The sequence below is a fragment of the Thamnophis sirtalis genome, unplaced genomic scaffold (genome assembly GCF_051295495.1).
Source record: "Thamnophis sirtalis isolate CommonGarterSnake01/CBP01778 unplaced genomic scaffold, rThaSir2_p1.2 scaffold_14, whole genome shotgun sequence".
In the NCBI taxonomy this organism is placed as follows: Eukaryota; Metazoa; Chordata; class Lepidosauria; order Squamata; family Natricidae; genus Thamnophis; species Thamnophis sirtalis.
In genome coordinates, this window is record NW_028261394.1 from 49,475,958 (window position 1) to 49,493,570 (window position 17,613).

The window sequence follows — 17,613 nt, forward strand, 5'->3', positions numbered from 1 at the left end:
CTTCATGTTCCAAATGGGGAATGCAGTGGTGCAAAAGTTCAGCAAGAACTAGTCCTAATGCAGAAGTGAAAGACTAAGAGAAGTGTTTATATAAAGGAGTCCTTTGTACTCCTATCCTGGATCCCTGCCTGCTTTGCAGAAAAAGCCATGGATGTGCTTCTGGTAAGTATGAGGGGTCTTTGTTTTCCAAGAACTGGGCACCATGGCGTAGCAAATCTGTACACAATACAGTTTGTTTATCAACCAGGTTGATAGTATTGCACCCCTTCCCCAACAGGCGACTGCTCTGAGTCAACTTCGCCCTTCTAAGTTTATGATGTTTCCACACGCATATTTTTATCACTCAGCCCTGTATACGCAGTCTTTTATTACTACAACTGAAAATACCAGTTGTATTTGAGCAGAGAACAAAAATAACAGTCCTACTGTGTTTCACTTAAATGGCTGCTTCACTCAACAATTAAGATTCTAGATCCAATTGTATCCATAAGTCAAGGACTACCTGTACTTTGTGTCCTTGGCAATTGAATGATAGTCTTGCCTGCCAATTATCCATATTGCTCATCCCTTTTCTCCTACATCCCTCCTCAAATTGTCTTAGCATTTCCTCTTGTAAGCTAAGATCTGCCACAGTGTGGCTCACCTGTCACAGGCAACTGCAACACTTTGTACACCTATGAGTAAAGTTACAAGGGAATGTACGCATGCATGAGGGAAGTGGGGCTGGTTAAGTGTTTCTGATGGGCTGCAAGTGCTATTTCAAACTTCAGAGAACAACCCCAAGTTCATTCCCTGGTAGCATAGTTATGCTATAGCATGCTCTTTCTGACACAACGTAGGATCTAAGCTCTCCCTGAGCACTAAAGGACTACACTGAGAATCAAATGCCTGAAGTGAAGGACACTGAGAGACGAAGACACTGGTATGAGTTTTGTACACGCTAGGCAAAAGCACAGCGGGTTGTGATTTAGTGGATATACACACCAACCCACAAGCAGTTCAGCATGTTCTGTGAGCCCAGAAAATTGTCTTAGCAGATTCAAGCTTGATGATTAATCCTGGCATGTTGGGTGAATTGTACAATAAATACTTCCACCAGTGGCTGAAAACCATTCCTTGCTGCCACAAGGAAAGCCATGTCCAAGTGTGAAGGGTGATTTAGTCCATCTGCCTATGTAATGAGACCTGATTAAATCTTTCTGTGATGTGTCTGAATCTCCCTCCCTCCCTTGTATAAACCCACGGGCTGCAACGGGAATTAAGCTTTGCAATCCCAGCAGAACAAAGATTTGAGAGTTCCTGAAGAGTGAGTGTACTTGGTACAAGCTTGAAAGAAGTTATTTTGTCACTTAGTTTTTATTTATAAATAAAACAGAAATTAGATCAGAAAGTCCAGGAGGCCACAACTGGATCTCACATCTAAGACTGTCCAGCAGTTGTGCTTTATAAAGTATAAACATATAGCACAAATATAAACCAAATTCTCGGATCTCGTCATAACTTCTGCTAGAGGGTAAGTTCAAGGCAGACTGCGCTGAACGGGCCTATCTCCTTTGGGCCCATCTCCTCATCCTCACAGGGTTCTCTGCAAAGAAGCTGGTGAGCGGCAGATGCTCAGTGCTAAATGCAGCAGCCTCAGGACAATCTTTCTTGGACAAAATAGGCCCTTAATAATCTTCGGCAATCTCGTGTGCTCCCCTAGGCATGAGGCAGAACCAAGGGGGCAATTCGAAAAACACAGGCACGTGGTCCCCCCAGAAGGGTAGAGGATTGCCCATCTCGCTCAAGCTCTTCAGCCTCTGCTCAGCAGCTGCATCTTCCCAGCTACCAGTTGGAGCTTCATCGGGACTTAAAAATGGCTACAGCGATTCCCAAAGCGTTGCCTGACAGGGATCTCCTCAGAGCTGGCAGTTTCTGGGCAAGGGGCTCGTTGGCTTTGGAGGCAGCTCCTGCAAGGGCAGGGGCAGAAGTGCTGGGGGGGGAGGGAGGGAGGGTGGCCCTCTCGGGGTTCCTTTGGCTGTTTCTGAAGCCACCAATCAAAAGGGACACCGCGGCGGCCGCCGTGAAAAGCCCCGCAGATATTCTTGCTCCGGGTCCCCTGCAGCCGAAGCCGCCGCTGTGCCAGCCGTTGCGGCAAAAGAGCGCGGGCTCCAGCCTCACTTGGACAGCCCCCGCTTAGCCCCAGCCGGGCCCCGGGGGCTGGGCTTTCTCCCCGTGGGCTCCGCTGAAGCCGACGGGGGGTCCTCCGGGCTGCTAGCGGTAAGTAGTCCCGGGCCGAAAGGAGGAGGAGACGGAGCAGGCGGGAGCAGGCTAGGCAGAGAGCCCGAGGGGCAGAAGGCAGCCTCGGGGGCGCCGCCGCGAGCCCCGGCCCATCCCTCGCGCTCCAGCCAGGAGGGCTCGGCCCCGCTGGCTTTCGCTTTCAAGACCAGCCGGAAGGTCTTTCCCGTCGGGTCCACGAGAGGCAGCTGCAGCCCTCGCCGCCGGCTCCCCCCGCAAGACGGACCCGGTACACCCAGGACGCTCGGACGCTTTTCCCAGGCGCCGAAAGCTGCCCTGCCCCGCGCAAAATTGCCCGCAGCTCCTCCCGGAGGGCGCCAGAAGGCTGCCTTCCGACTCGAGGGATTCTGTTCATCCGGCAGCTCAGTCCGCGGGGCGCGGGGCGTCGGGGCTGGCTGGAGCCGCTCCTGTGGCTCCGTTCTCGGTCCTTACCCTGCCGGCCCGGCCCTCCTCATCTTTTCCGCACAGAACCCTCAGGGTTCCTCCTCCGCCCACCGCCCCCCTGCCTTTCCCGCCTTTCCGCCCGGAGGGAGAATCGAGGCGGTTGGGGGCTTTCCGAAGGGCCTGGGATTGCAGAGCGGTCGGGAGCCCCACCAGCACACGAGGGAAGAGCTCCTTGGCGGGAAGCCTCTGCTCGACCGCAGCGCTTGCCCTCTGGGATGGGCCCCCCAGGATCTGGCGCTCCCGGGGGGGCTGTGGGGACCTGGCGCTCATCCCAGGCCTTGGGGCCTCGGGCGTCGCAGGTGGCATGTTTTGTGTGTGTGCGCGTGTGCTGGGCGTTGATCTTTCCTTCAGTTTTGGTTAGGTTGGTGGCTTCTTCTTGTTCTATTGCTTTTGTATTCTCAAGCAAGTTCAAATATAATGTAAAGTTAGATAGACACAGACATAAACTCCTAGGACTGGAAAGGAGCTGGAGTTCCCCTGGCAGTAGCCCAACCCCCTGCTCCAGGCCTGGTGCCATCCAGCCAAATGGCCGTCCAATCCATTTTTGAAACCCTGCAGTGATGGGAGCAACCCTGGGAGCAAACTTAATTGTTAATTGTTTTCACTGTCAGAAAATTTCTCCTTCTAGGTTGGATCTCTCTTTAACAAGCATCCTCCTCTATTATTTCTTGTGCTGCCCTCTGGTGTCTTAGAGAATCCCACATTCTCTGTGATAGTCCCTGAAGTACAGGGAGACGGGAATCACGTAGATAAAACAGTTTAACAAGTAAAATGTTTAATAAACCTTTCTTTCATAAGACAGCAGGCCCCAACCTTTAGGGCATCACAAAACCAGTTCTGTGGAGAGAGGTTTTCCCATGGACCAGAGAAGGCCTGGTTTCACCTGCCGCTGGCATCCAAGGGCTTTGCTTATTTGCACGTTCCGTTTTTGGGATGCAACAGCCCAGTGCCAGTCCACAGTTCCAGGGGACTGGGGACCCCGTCATAAGACACTTAAAATCCCAACTTACTGTTGTTATTAAAAGCTTTGTTTTTATAGCAATAATTAAAAACTGGATGATTGCTCTGAAATCTTAGGATTTTCATCTGCAAGTACACTTTTTTTTACATGTCCCGAATTATTTCTTCCTGGTTTGGATTTTAAAATGGGGCCGAGAAATTCACCCCAGATGCATCTAGAGTCGTCTGCCTCACCATAATGGGTCTCCTTAGTCAGAGTCTGAAATGACCTAGTTGCTCAGCTAGGAGGGAGGGAAGACCATGAGAACTCTTGAGCTGATGGCCGATGAGGAAGTCCCCTGATGTTTGCTGTTCCAAGCACAATCAGATAAGTCAACCTGAGCAGGGCATGCGTAAACCTTCCTTAACACAACACAGTGCTGACGACAATTCATCAGAGCATTTTAAGAGCACTTCTGCATTTCCCTGTTAAAATAAATTATAATGCTGTACCATTCCAAAATTCATACTGGACAATTGTTAGCTTTTATAAAGGTCACTTTAAGTTATTGTGAGGCACTGCTGTGTTACATTTGGTCAAGACAATATCATAAATCCATGAGCAAAGATGTCACAGGGTTGTTTACATGGCTCATGTACAAGCTCAGTTCTTTTGTTTGGCCACGTTCATTTATCTAAGGATTTCAACTAAGCACCAGTATCTTATTTTTGTTACATTTTCTTTTGTGGTTATATGCAGGACAAAGGAAAGAAGTATCTGAAAGAAAGCAGATTTTATACATTTTCCAAAAGAGCTGAACATGCCCATCCCTGCAAGTTAGAAGAGAGAATCTGTCCCAATGGAAGAATGTAGTACTAGAGGGGTGAAACTAAAAACCTTTTCACTGTGTATGTAGGAAATGATTGTACTGTTGAATATTTATAAAATAGAACTTTATTTCCAAAAAAACATTATTTCCTGTTTTGCTATTTAATCCCATTTCCATTTTCTCCAGTGCAATAGTCATTCTTCCCCATACTACATTGTGTGCAAATTCTCAAGAATAGTTTTGCACAGTACAACATAATTGCATTTTTTAGTGCTTAGCCAACATTTTAACTGTTGTCGGTTTAAAAATATCTGTATAGAATTGGTCTCCTTTTAATTCTGAGAACTCCGTCAAGGATGGCTAAATTGAATAGGATGCTAAATTATGTTTCAAAAGAATAACTGACATTTGTTCCCCAAAAGATTTATGAACCCCCCCCCCCAATGGGGAACTTCCTTCTTTGCATCCGCCCCAGCATAGGAAATGAAGTATTCTCTGGCCAATTTTCATTGATGCATTAACTCTAGAGAAAGTCACAGGAACAATTTCATGTCAGGTTTTCATAAAGCTTCCCCTGTGGTCATTGGCTGTTCATTGAAGGTGGAGAGGTTCTATCTTTTTCATCCAGAAACCTGATGGAACACAACTATTTTCAGAAGTCGTTAATGATTTAACTGACTGTTAGATAGGCAGTACAGGGACGCAAATCTCAGTCTTTTGAAATCAGCTCAGTCAGCGACCTGCAACAGGCTGACTTACAAGCCGGTGCTTATCCTGTCCAAATGTCTTCTATTGCCAAAGTGATCACAAAGACCAATCAAAATGCTATGAAATTATGCACAGCCTTTGAATTATGCAGATGCAGTTTTTGAATATTTGCCTGAAGAAATCTGATTAATATATCCATACCAGCATTTGACTCTGATCACAAGCTTCATATTCCATGTGGAACGCAAAATAGTATTTTACTGTCCAATTATCTGATATTGAACCTTGAGTGGAATTTGGAACTTTCCTCTTTTTTCACCTTAAACTAAATATTTTCTGATAGACTTGCATGCTTCTTATTATAATGGTTGTAGTTCACTACCTCAAGGATTTAGTGCTCCTTGGGTGTATCTGGGGTGTCTTGTCAAATTTGCCCTGCCATCCCAACAGGTGCATTTAGTTGGTCCAGAGAGCTGGGGTGGCCTCCTGTTGCCCTCCATGGCCCTGCCTGTCACATGTTATGTGGGTGATTAATTCCAGATGCCCAGGTAAGTATGTTTAATAGAGTGCCAAAGGCTCCTTTATATCAGTTTACAATTTTCATTAAATATAAACTGAAGTCTCTGGGATGTGATTCCTAGCTATGCCATTTCTTCTAATAGTTATTTTCAGGGATTTTATAATTATAAAAAATAACGCACAGAGAAGTTAATAGCAAGATGATGATAAAAATATGAAACCATATATCCTCATGATGAAGCTGCTGATGTAAAGTACAAAGCATGATCCTGCATCTGGGGGAAAGTATCCATGTATCTTGTCCTAAACATCTGATCAGAATTAGCATCCCTGTGATAAGAGGGGGGGGGGAAACAGATCAGTTTTCACAAAGGAATGTTCCCCAAGGATTTGTGTTGGGGCTGATGCTGGTTAATTTGTTCATAAATGATTTGGTAATTGTTTACTCCCCAAAACCAAAAGAACCCTAATCATAACCTTCCTGGTAGTTATAACATACTCCAGTGGGTTCTTTTTCAGATCATTTTCTCACCTGTTACCTACAGGTATATCCCAGTCATTCCTGAGACATCCTATTATCAACTCAAGAGTGGTTGCCTATCTCTAGAAGTTGTTAGGACTCACCAATGAGGACATTGAAAAATATAAATTGCCCATAATTGTTTTCAGAAAGTACAAATATAACAGAAAAACATAGGCTGCTGATTACTTTGGGCTCCTGTCAAATCTCCTGGAAGCCAAGCCAATGTGTACCTTCTGTATACCTTCAGTCTGCAGAGCCAAACAATCACAGAACGGACAGACACTTCTTCAGCACAGGGATAAGGGTAGCCATCTTACCTAGGAAAGGAAGAATTCCAAGTGTACCGGCTTTAGCTTAATACGATTGCTCCATATTCCAGGAGATGGAAGAAGAGTGTGTGTGGAGCCATAACACCCTACCATTGGTGATGGCCTCTATGCGGATCATAAGATTTCAAGGCAGGCCCAAATGCAACAAGACCAGCATACCTACACCCGTGAAAATCTACGTTAAGCCTTTTCCTCCTGTTTTTCAGGATCAACTGACTTTGGCCAATTGCTTCCACAGGCTCAAGACTGAACAGACTTCTTTCTTGATTGCAGAACATCTGTCTAGCGGCTCTAGCCAAATTAATGCTGATTCCCACCTTGCAAGTGTCCACCGTTAACCCAGTGCTGCTTAGGGTCTGGCCCCTCAGGAAGCCAGTACAGTCATTCCATGAAGCAGAGCAACAGGAATGGGCCAGTAGTCCCGCTGGCACCTTCTTCGTGGATGCCCATTTCTTTCCTCACCCCTCTTCTTGGCTTCAGAGTTATGGAAGCCAAGTTATGGCCATCCTTGGAGAAGAGGGCCACTGGCCCATTCCTGTCGCTCTGCTTCATGGAATCATTGCACCGGGCCTGTTGGTCTGAGAGGGAATATGGTAATTTTGCTGATAGTTCAAAGAAACTCTTGGCTAGTTGGTGACTGCTGCCACCCCCTGTAGCGCCTCCTGGCCAACATGCAACCGGAGGAGCGGCAAAAGGCTTGTCCCTTCTGAGACTTTCAGGTGCCAGCTCTTCCTCCGCAAAGGTGCCATTATTCTGCTGAGGAGTTGCCCTCTCAGAGGAGGCCTGCGGCTGAAGTCAACAGAGGCCTCTGGTGTCTATTTGCTCAGCTCACTGGGCTTCAAGGCCATAGAGGGGAAGAGGCCACAGACAACAGGCTGTGCAAGTGGATAGTAATAGAAAAGCACATGTCAAATGCCAGTGACGAAATTAGTCAATATTGACTTTGGCTTCAAAGAGGGATTTGGCCTAGGAGGAGATGGAGATGGAAGGGGCTTTCACCTGTCTGTACTCCCTCCTTTCCTGTGACTCAGCCACTTGCTCTGCAGAGTCTTCCTCTGTCCTGCTCCTCCCACCCAAGGCTTTGGGTGGGTGCCAGGAGTTTTAAAGCAGCTAAGGAGGAATTAAGAAAGCAAGGATAAAAGACAGATACCGCAGTGCTAGGTGTTGGGGAAGGCCACTACTTTGTTCCTTTGCCAGGATCTATGAAGTATTTCAGTGAAGTCCAGCCACTTTTGGATCTGGAAGCAGAAATCTTCTTGGGATCTCCTTTTCTTTGCTGATCTGGGGTTGGGAAAGAGCAGGGAGAGGGGAATTGGAATCATCTTGACAATGGAATGTGGAGGGTCTGTTCTGATGATTAAAACCCAATACAGAAAGATTATCCAAAGCAGGACAGGGATCCTTGCAAAAAACCCTAAATATGATTGGCTTTGTAATTGTTTAATAAGCAGATGCTTTGGTTGGAAAGGAGGATGAATCAGGTAGAGATGAGGATTTTGCCTGTTGCCACCTCCACCTATTTCCTTCCGCCTGCCCCTACCACTTTGGGCCTGTGGACACTATTTCACATACAGGCAGGTCCTCGGTTCATCTCCCAGCTAAAGCAAAGGAGCTAGTCTTTGGGGCAAGTTATAGGTGTGTGATGCAGCTGAAATAAGAGGGCTAGGTGCTGCGAGGGGTTGGGGAGCCCGTCTTCTGTGCTCCTGCCACTGCTTGACACATGGGTCCTTTCAGAAGCAGCACCAGAAACATGTGAATAATCTCATGTGCGTGTTGGAAGAATGAGCAAAGATGGCTGTAGGAAGGCCTTGCTCTCCTCTCCATTAAGCAGATTCAAGCCTGAGCTGTTTTGGGGATCAGGTTGTGGACAGTTGCCCATGCAGGGATGGGGGGGAGGATGGCTGCCTGTGAGGGTTGCAATACCTTGTCTGCTGCAATCTGAAATTCTGGAGGGGGACCTCCAAAAGACTTGAGAAGGGCAGAGAAATAACAACTGTCCTTGGATTGTCAGTGTAGTATGGACCAGAATCTGCCAGAGGCGAAACGGGAAGACTTGAAGGGGAAGGACAGATATTAATGGGGCAACCTACCAACCCTCCCTTTCTTTTCTTTGTTCTTCAGTGTTGGGTTTTTCTGATGACCTGGAGACTCTAGCACATATTTACCCTCAGTGTCCACCAAGATTCGTGAAAGAAAGTACTTTAGAGGTAGCCAGAGTCCTTCTCTTGCCTGTCAATACAGCTGCCATCTTTGCAAAGTGCCAGGATTAGGAGATGGATCAAACCCAGCCACTGACTTCTTGTAGATTTCCTCTGCCCCACAGAAAACAGAACTCTGGAGACATATGAAATCCATTTCCCCTTTAGGTATTGGTAAAGTGGATTACTGATGGTTGGAGGAGGGGGCAGATCTGTTGTTGGTGCATGATGCCTTCCCGTTCCCAGCTGGTGCTTAGAGCATTTGGGATCAATTATTGTGTTTTGCAACGTGGAGCTGATGAGGTGGGCCTCATGGATTGCATCAGGCTGCCTTAAATGCCTGGCAAAGCATTGGATCATGCCTGAAGTTAACTCTTTGGGGTTCACTCCCACCATCGCATCACGTAGTCTCTTTGCTTAGATTCTGAAGGCGTCCATTCTTGCACCCATGGGGGTTAAATTGGACTGGTGGCTTTTCCTGACCCTGAGCGACGATGGATCTTGGGTGTCAGGTAAGCCAAGAAGAATTCTACCCAGATTGGATGGTTGGCTCTGGAAGGGGAGCAATGTGGTTCCAGCACAGTTTTGGCCCTTGTCTGAAAGAGTTAACATGCAGCCCGTGTTTGTTCCAGATGTTTGGAGTCAGAGTTGGGGGTGTCCCTGGGTGGGAAGTACAGCCCTCCACATCAGCCAATAGCTGGAGGACTCCAGGCTAACACCCTGTTCTTGACTCTAGGCGGCTACAGGCTTGCCATGCATAAAAGGACTTGTGTTTTAGCACTCTGGCTCTGCCTTTGGGTCAACCGCATTGGAAGCCCCTCTGCTCATCTTCACCATCACACTGAGCTGTAGCCACAACTTCTGTTGTCTCAGGTAAGTCACCAAGACCTGGAGTTCCTGAACCAAGAGGCTCTACAAGCAACAATAGAGGAGAATCCTTGTAGCTCAGGGTTGAAATGATGGGTCCTTGGCGATCTTTGAGCCCGGTTGTTTTCTTGCAGATGTTTCATTAGCCAAACTAGGCAACATAATCAGTGCTAGCACTGAAAAGAAACAGGTTCAAAGACACCAAGGACCCCTCTACAAATAAGTTTAACCAAGGGTCATTTCAAAATTTGAGCAGCATTTGGTGCTCGGTGAACTCTTCCTAATCTTCCCTCTTGTCAGCATGCCCTCTCTAGTGAGACTTTTGGGCATGATCTGGCCTTGTATAGGCACAGTGCCTGAGAACCCCAAAAGGAGAACAAATGAACAAGGGGACACTGGAAAATACCAGGACAAAGGAGCTGACCTACAGTTTCCTCATTGACCGGCAGCTCCAAATGGAGTACAATCTGAGAACTGGATGATTTAAGACGCCACAATTACTCTTTGGGTAATCATTTCCTCAGTCAAACTTTTGCAGTTTGTTAGGAAGATTTTGCCAATATTCAATTCAGATGTGCCTTCTTGTAACTTGTGCCCATTATTCTGTGTTTGTCTTCTGGAGCAAGAGAGAAAAGGTCTTGACTGTCTTCTGAATTCATTCTTTTGTAAATTGGGGTGGGGGTTCTTCTATTGCTCCTCCCCGTCTTGTCTCAGGGTTCATGTCCTTTATGTTCTGGCTTTCTATTCCCTGATCACTCTTTCGTCCTCCGAACTGGTTTCAATTTCTCTGACACCTCTTTGCATTGCAACCGGGACTGAAGACAGGGCATGCCTTATGCAATGTAAAGCGGAACAATTCCTGCTGACACTTGGAAAACTATAGGATGCAACCTAAAACATTTTTGCACACAGCTGATACATACTCCCTTTGCATACGGACATGGGAAATGTTCTGTGGTTTTTCATTTATATCTGGATATTGTGTGACCTCATTCTAACAGATGGAAGAACAAATTGGTTTCAGGTGCTTTATCATATTTTTTTAATGGGTTTTTATCTCCTGGATTTGGGAGGGGAGCAGCTGGATCTGTTGGTCTCCTGACAGCCTTCAAAATGTGAACTTGGGTTATCCTGCGCACAAAGGCCAAAGTTCATACACTCCCAGAGTGAGTGAGGAGGGGAAGGAGCAGGAGAGGCTCAAGGATGGCTCTGCTGTGCTGCAACACCTTCCTCTCCTTGGTTGTGCTGTGGCTGCTAAACTGGTACCTGTACAGGGCATAAGAGGAAGCCGATAGCATCACCCCAGACAGCGATTTACCTGCCCCCACCCTCATCCCTCTGCTACCGGAACCTGGTGGGTTTTGGTAGCTGATGGCAGGCAGGGGGGCAGTTTTGGGCTTGGCATCAGCCTTCTTTTGTGCCCCTGCAGGCTCTCCCTTCCCGAGATGGACTCCTGCCTGATCCAGGTGAACAGCAACACCGCCCTGTCCTCCGTCCTAGATGTCCATGTCAACCTCAACGGGAAAAGCCCTTCTTTGCCCAAGGGAAAAGGCCGCAAACCCCACTGGGCAGTCAGGGCTTCAGAAATGTCTAGGAGAACTTTCAATCCCATTCGAGCCATTGTGGATGCCATGAAAGTGGAGCCCAATCCCAGGAAAGCTTTGATATCTTTGTCCATAGGTGAGTAGGTGGATCTGGCTGGTCCAGAGAGACTCTAACCTTAACCCTTTTCGACGCAGCCCAGTCACTGGCAATCTAGGCACCTCACCCTCTCCTTTCCTATAGGAGATCCAACTGTCTTTGGAAACCTTCCTACGGATGATGAAGTCACACGGGCCGTGAAAGAAGCTCTGGACTCTGGAAAATACAACGGCTACGCCCCATCTGTGGGTGAGTCTTTGGAAAAATCCAAGGCGGTGGAGGGGGGGAAGGGGAAGCACCAACAAGCAGCGGCCTTGAGATCCCATAGAAAGCCTTTTTGACTCCGACAGGGAACCGGGTCAAAGGGGAAGTATGTGAGCTGAAAGTCCCAGAGTGTCTTATTAAGGGAATCATTGGCAAAAGGATGAGGGAGGGTGATAAACAACATCCTGTGCAGGCTTCTAAGACTGGGATTCTTTTTTATAAGTCTTCATAAGTTTTATAAGTAATTCAGCCGTAGCACTGAACACTCGGTTCATCTCGCCTCCCATCCATCATAGGTTACCTGTCTTGTCGAGAGGTGGTTGCAAGCTACTACAATTGTCCAGAAGCCCCTCTGAAAGCCCAGGTAACAATTCTGATACGTTGAGAAAGAGTAAGAACATTTTTGGGGAGAGGGGATTGGGTTTTGACTCCCCACCTAATTTTAAGTGTGTAATAATCATTTAAGGTTCCAATGGCTCTGATCTTCGTGTGGGTCTGTTGAACTGGAAGGCACGAAGTGCCCGTCCGACTCACGGCTCCCTCCCTCCCTTTCTCTCCAGGATATCATCCTGACTAGTGGCTGCAGTCAGGCTATTGAATTAGCTTTAGCAGTCCTGGCTAACCCTGGGCAGAACATCCTGGTGCCACGCCCTGGCTTCTCCCTCTACAAAACCTTAGCTCTCTCTATGGGAATTGAAGTCAAGTTCTACAATCTCTTGGTAAGCTGGACCTAGATGTGGGGCCCTCACCCTCACTCTTTCCCCCCAAAAGTGAAACAGAACCAAGGTCCAAGGCTTGGAAAGCTGGGCTTTGATGGAGGAGTCCCAAAGAGAGCTGGAAGAGTTGCAATATTAGTAGTCAAAACCAAAGCCATATTTAGGGTGTGCAAAATAATAGCTAGACGCCCCCGTGATAGCAGATTGGATGCACCAAACAAATTATTGGAGAAGAGAGGGGCTTTGCAAGAATTAGAAACAAGCTCGCTCTGTTCAAATCCCCTTTTAGACAATTCTCACAGAAAGAGGCGAGTTAGAAATAACTATGATCAAAAACAAAGTTATTCTTGCCTTAGATCAACTACTGTTTATTCCTGGATGTGTGATATAATGCTTATAACCAACCTGTTAAATTGCTTACTTGGAAACTTGCGTCTTTTCCTGCATGACAACATCTTGCGGCTGCTGATCAACAAAACTTCACAGCACTTTTCAGCTCTTGATTATATGAGCTGTAAATTGGGATCAAGGAAGAAAGCATTCCTTATACAAGGCCGCCACGGTTCCTTGGCTGGCCATCAGTCCCTCTTGCCCTCCCCTTCCCCTGCTTATCACTTCTGAGCCAGGCAGGGAGCAAAGGCCCCCTAGTCAGAGTGAAGCTGATTGTTATTTGGTTTCAGACCTCCTCACTCTCTTCATCTTCCTTTCCATTTTGCCACCAGCCAGAAAAGTCCTGGGAAATTGACCTGAAGCAAATGGAATCTCTGGTGGATAACAGGACAGCTTGTCTGATTGTGAACAACCCATCCAATCCCTGTGGCTCTGTTTTCAGCAGAAGTCACCTTCAGAAGATTCTGGCAGGTAATTCTTCTGACCAGCTTTGAAACTGCCTGATGCATGCTTTTCCTGTGCTAAACCCTGGGCTGTTTTGCATGGGATGAAAGGAGTCACAAGAGGCTCCAGCCTCTGGAGCCCATCCAAGTTGTGAGCACCCCATGACTCACTTAATGTCTTTCTTTCTTTCTTTCTTTCTTTCTTTCTTTCTTTCTTTCTTTCTTTCTTTCTTTCTCTCTCTCTCTTTCTTTCTTTCTCTTCCGTCCGTCCGTCCGTTGCCCAGTGGCCTCTAGGCAGTGTGTCCCCATTTTGGCTGATGAGATCTATGCAGAAATGGTGAGTGATGAGCACCGTTTGTCTGTCTAGAGGAATGGATGTGGCAGGGCGGGGGGGGGGGTGGGGGTGGGGAGGGGGGCTGGAATAACATGACAATGGGAGAGGGGGGGCCTTGAAGAGAAACCTGCTTTTGTGTCTGGGACTGAGCATGGGACTCCATTGTCTGAGTCTTGACCAGCCACTAAACGGGATTCCTCCAACTCTCCCATACTCAGGTGTTTGAAGACTGCAAATATGAGTCCCTTGCAAAGCTTAGCACTAATGTCCCAATCCTGTCCTGTGGAGGCCTTGCCAAGAGGTGGTTGGTTCCCGGCTGGAGGATGGGATGGATTCTGATCCATGACCGCCGGGACATTTTTGGAGACGAGGTAGAGAAATACACACTTGCTGCTGGGTCACCCGGGTCTGCTCCAAGGGGAGGGAGGAAGAGCTGGCCCCCTTGGCTCCATTCCAGCCATCCCCTAGCAATGTTTATGCCTGCTCCATGCGCTGCCCCTCTTCGTGCTGGGCGAGAGAGCCGTGGAAAGGCTGGTGGGTGGGGGACTGACCTACAGGCAGGACTCTGATGTTTCCCCCCTCCTCCTTCCTCCGTGTGCCTTGAAGATCAGGGAAGGCCTTCTGAGGCTGAGCCAAAGGATTTTGGGACCCTGCACGGCCGTCCAGGGAGCCCTTGGGCATATCTTCCGCCACACATCCCCTGAATTCTATCACAACACTCTCAGCTTCCTCAAGGTAGGCCTCAACTGCTCCAAAGAACGTATTGCAATAGAGGTGCTTGTACTCTCTGAAAGAAGCCAAGACGGACTCAGTTCCCACTAGGCTGAACGGGCCAGTGAGGACGGGGAGATTAATAAACTCAGTCTCAAGGGCACTAAATTTAATCCCAAACAGGTCCCGTCATGCAGTGGCTTAAATCAAGTGCACTCGGTCGTTTTTGTTGTGTGAACATGTAGACCTGGGCAGTTGACCTGATTTCCAACTTTGTTCTCTAAGGAAAATAAGCAAGGACAAAGAACAGGGAAAAGCTCAACGTTCAGAGCTTGCTGCCAATGCCTGCGGCAGAGCACGCTTCCAAAACACGGGTGCAGCACATTTTCTTTGAAATAAAAAAGGCAATGGAAGCCAGTCCCGAGATCGCAGAACTCCTGTCTCACTGCCCTGAACTTGGCAGTGATTCCTTTCTGCACAGCAGGAGACCTGCTATGGGAGATGAACACGGGTCTTCTTTTCAACGTGCTTTGCTATTTCTTTCTGTAATATTAGCGCTAAGGTTTAAAAATGGGGCATTAATATATTTCTGCAAAGACACTGAAGGGAGATAATATTTTGTTTTTTGCCAGTTTGAAAACAAACTGCTGCCAAAGTGGTTTTGATAAAATATTCCTTTAATTGGGAAATCTGGATACTAGGACACTTTTTGTTACTAGAAAGGGGTTTCAAAAGTGAGCAAACCCAGTGCCTGTAGCTCTGTGGGGACGTGAAGGGTTGTGCGACAGATGGGGAAAGGGGCTGTGGAAAGGGACCAGGAGCCTCTTTCTCGCTGTCCTTCACATCCCAACACAACTGAGCAGGACCCAGGTGTGCTCACATTACATATTTCACTCTTCTGGTAGTCCAGCTAATTTTTGAAGTAAGACACGCTTAATCACTCACCGTCCTCTTTGGTGGGCCTGGGCAGTTGTGTGAGTGAGGAGGACCAGGTGTTCCTTGCCTGTGATTTGACTTCCTCCCGATTTGCTCTTTCCAGACCAATGCTGCCCTTTGCTATGCTTCCCTTTCCATGGTCTGTGGGCTGAAACCAGTCCGGCCCCAGGGAGCCATGTACCTGATGGTGAGCTACCTGCACGGGGGGGGGGACGGAAGGGAAAAGCTGTTGGTATGGAAGGCCTTTTCTTTCCTTCCCCAAAGAGCAAGGGCTCTTTCTCGGGGGGAGAAGGGGGGGTCTTTGGCTGTGACCGGTTTTCTACCCCTCTGACTCTAGGTGGGGATCGAGATGGAGCATTTCCCAGACTTCGAGAACGACGTGGAGTTCACAGAGAGGCTCATTGCAGAGCAGTCGGTCTTCTGTCTACCTGCCACGGTGAGCTTATTTCTCCCTGGAAAGGCTGGGACGGTTATCATGGAGACTCTCGGCCTGGCTTCAGCTCCCCTCTCAGCTGCTTCTCCTTTCCCTAGTTCTTCTTTTTGCTGACAATGGTCCCAGTTCCACATTTGTGGAGGCTGGTGTGAGAGATGCTGCAGCATCTTTGGCAGCGTGGAAGCATCCGGTGTTCTTCTGGCTAAATCCTCAGCTGGGCTAGCCCGGAGACATGTTCCTTGCTGCACTGTCTCTTCTCTCCAGTGGATTTTCATATGAGAAATAAATGGGTTGGAGCCGTTGCCTCTGCAGCTATGTCTGCGGCTTGTCATCCTGGTAGCAACCTTGGAGGCTCTGGGAGATGAAACGGGAATAGTTTTTTCTTTTAAAACAGAGGGAAAACTGTACCTGGCCTTGAACATGGGGTCAAGGGGGAATAAGCAGAGTGGAATTTGTAAAAAAAAAAGAAAGAAGCAGCAGTAGCAAGGATTTCTACTGGCTGCCCTCCTGTTCCTAGCTTTCCATTAAAAAGCCCAGTAGTAGCAACAATGAGACTGAATTACATTAACCCCAGGGATCTGCTTGGGAAGCTGGGAAGGGCCCAAGAGAGTCCAGTGACTAATGGCTCCGCTCTCTCTCCTGGCAGTGTTTTGAGTACCCCAATTTCTTCCGTGTGGTGATCACCGTGCCCGAGGAGATGATGATGGAGGCTTGCCAGCGTATCCGCTACTTCTGTGAGAAGCACTATCAAGGGGGAGAGGGGACCCAGGATCTGGAATGTGACAAGTAGGCCTGAGCACATGCACCTGACCTTCTACTCCACCTGCTCTGAGTTTGCTCCCTGATATTGCACCATCATTCTTGTTCTGGACTCTGAATTGCTAAGGCCTGGCTAGAAGTAGGCTGTCAGTGACACTCCTTCCTGCCCAGCGGCCTCAAGAAACTTCTGCACCAGTGCTTGACAGCTTTCAATCACCAGCTGAATGATTTCTAGAGCCTATGGGAAGCTGTGAGAAGGAACCTGCATGCCAGCGGCAAGCCAGAGCAGAAAATACCCAACTCTTCCACAGAAAGAAAGCTCACCTCTCCCACACCCCAAAGTACACCTGCAATCTGTTTTCTTGTAGACATATTTCAAGTTTGTAAGTTATTGTATTTTTTGTATGAATAAATGCATTGTAAATGTCTGACTGGGTGCAAAAGCTATGCAAGCTCATCTTGCAGCAGGAAAGATGCGTTACTTGGGCCAGAAGGGGAAAGGGGCACAATTCTTGCAGGTTTCACTTGTTTAAAGCACTCAAGGACAGATCCGTCCATTTGTGGTTCTCTTGGTTGATTTGTTAAACCAAAAGTCAGCTTTCGCCAAGAGGGGAGGGCGGGGTGGAGTGGATGGGACTGGAGGGTAACTCCCAGGGACTGTTGCTGCTACAGTGCACAGTAACTATGGTAATTAAAGATATGTTTGCCTGGGAGGAAATGAGGACCTGGAAGCCACTGGGACAAACTTGCTTGAACTGTCAGGAGCCAGAAACTGCTGTTTTATGCACGGCAGACATGCATAAATTGAGGGGGGGGGGCTACCTTCCTGGTGGGTTGTGTGTGCAGATAGTGGACATCATTTTGGCCCCTTCTTGGACTGGAATTGGGTTGTGCGAATTGATCCTAAGTCACTCACCTTCATTTAGCCGGCAATGTACCTCATTCCAGTCATGTTGATATTGGAAAAAAATACTTAGGTTGATTTAGAAAAATGATTTCTCCATATGCTGCAAAAATTGCTTTCAATAGAGTCAGCAGCTTGAAATTTATAAAAGAGCCCACTAAGAGGAAATATGCAAACTAAAAATAAAAAAAACCATTTTGTAATATGATCATAAACATTTTGAACATTCAATCATTATTCTCACATTTCCTCTCTCTTCAGCTCAATAGCAAGATGCCGCTTTCTGCCATTACTGTCAGAGTGCCGGTTTGCTTATCCCTGTGTAGCTACCAAATGACCTAGTCCTAACCCTTCCAAGTTGTTGCCCTGTAACCTTTCCCATTAGGAGTCCCTGGAGGGATTTTGTTCTAGAATGTTTTCCAACAGCTCATAGCTGGATCAGACCTTT

At 47.7% G+C, this 17,613-nt stretch overlaps 1 protein-coding gene across 1 annotated transcript; it reads left to right on the forward strand.

The window, feature by feature from the left end:
• Positions 1–9,501: 9,501 nt before the first annotated feature.
• TAT (tyrosine aminotransferase) lies at positions 9,502–16,689 on the forward strand. The gene is made up of 12 exons (XM_014057349.2): positions 9,502–9,640; positions 11,064–11,314; positions 11,420–11,524; positions 11,836–11,903; positions 12,100–12,258; positions 12,978–13,116; positions 13,373–13,425; positions 13,641–13,793; positions 14,029–14,157; positions 15,173–15,256; positions 15,407–15,505; positions 16,149–16,689. Exons 2-12 carry the CDS (start codon positions 11,080–11,082, stop codon positions 16,290–16,292), a joined length of 1,368 nt encoding a protein of 455 aa, XP_013912824.2. The 5' UTR covers positions 9,502–9,640; positions 11,064–11,079; the 3' UTR covers positions 16,293–16,689.
• The last annotated feature ends 924 nt before the right edge of the window (positions 16,690–17,613 follow it).

What these genes read in the sequence shown, in the direction of transcription:
- TAT (XM_014057349.2), top strand. Translation starts at nt 11,080, where the DNA reads ATGGACTCCTGCCTGATCCAGGTGAACAGCAACACCGCCCTGTCCTCC. An exon ending in CCTTCAGAAGATTCTGGCAG is followed by an intron (nt 13,117 to 13,372) that starts GTAATTCTTCTG and finishes TCCGTTGCCCAG; the next exon opens with TGGCCTCTAGGCAGTGTGTC. An exon ending in AGGGAGCCATGTACCTGATG is followed by an intron (nt 15,257 to 15,406) that starts GTGAGCTACCTG and finishes CTCTGACTCTAG; the next exon opens with GTGGGGATCGAGATGGAGCA.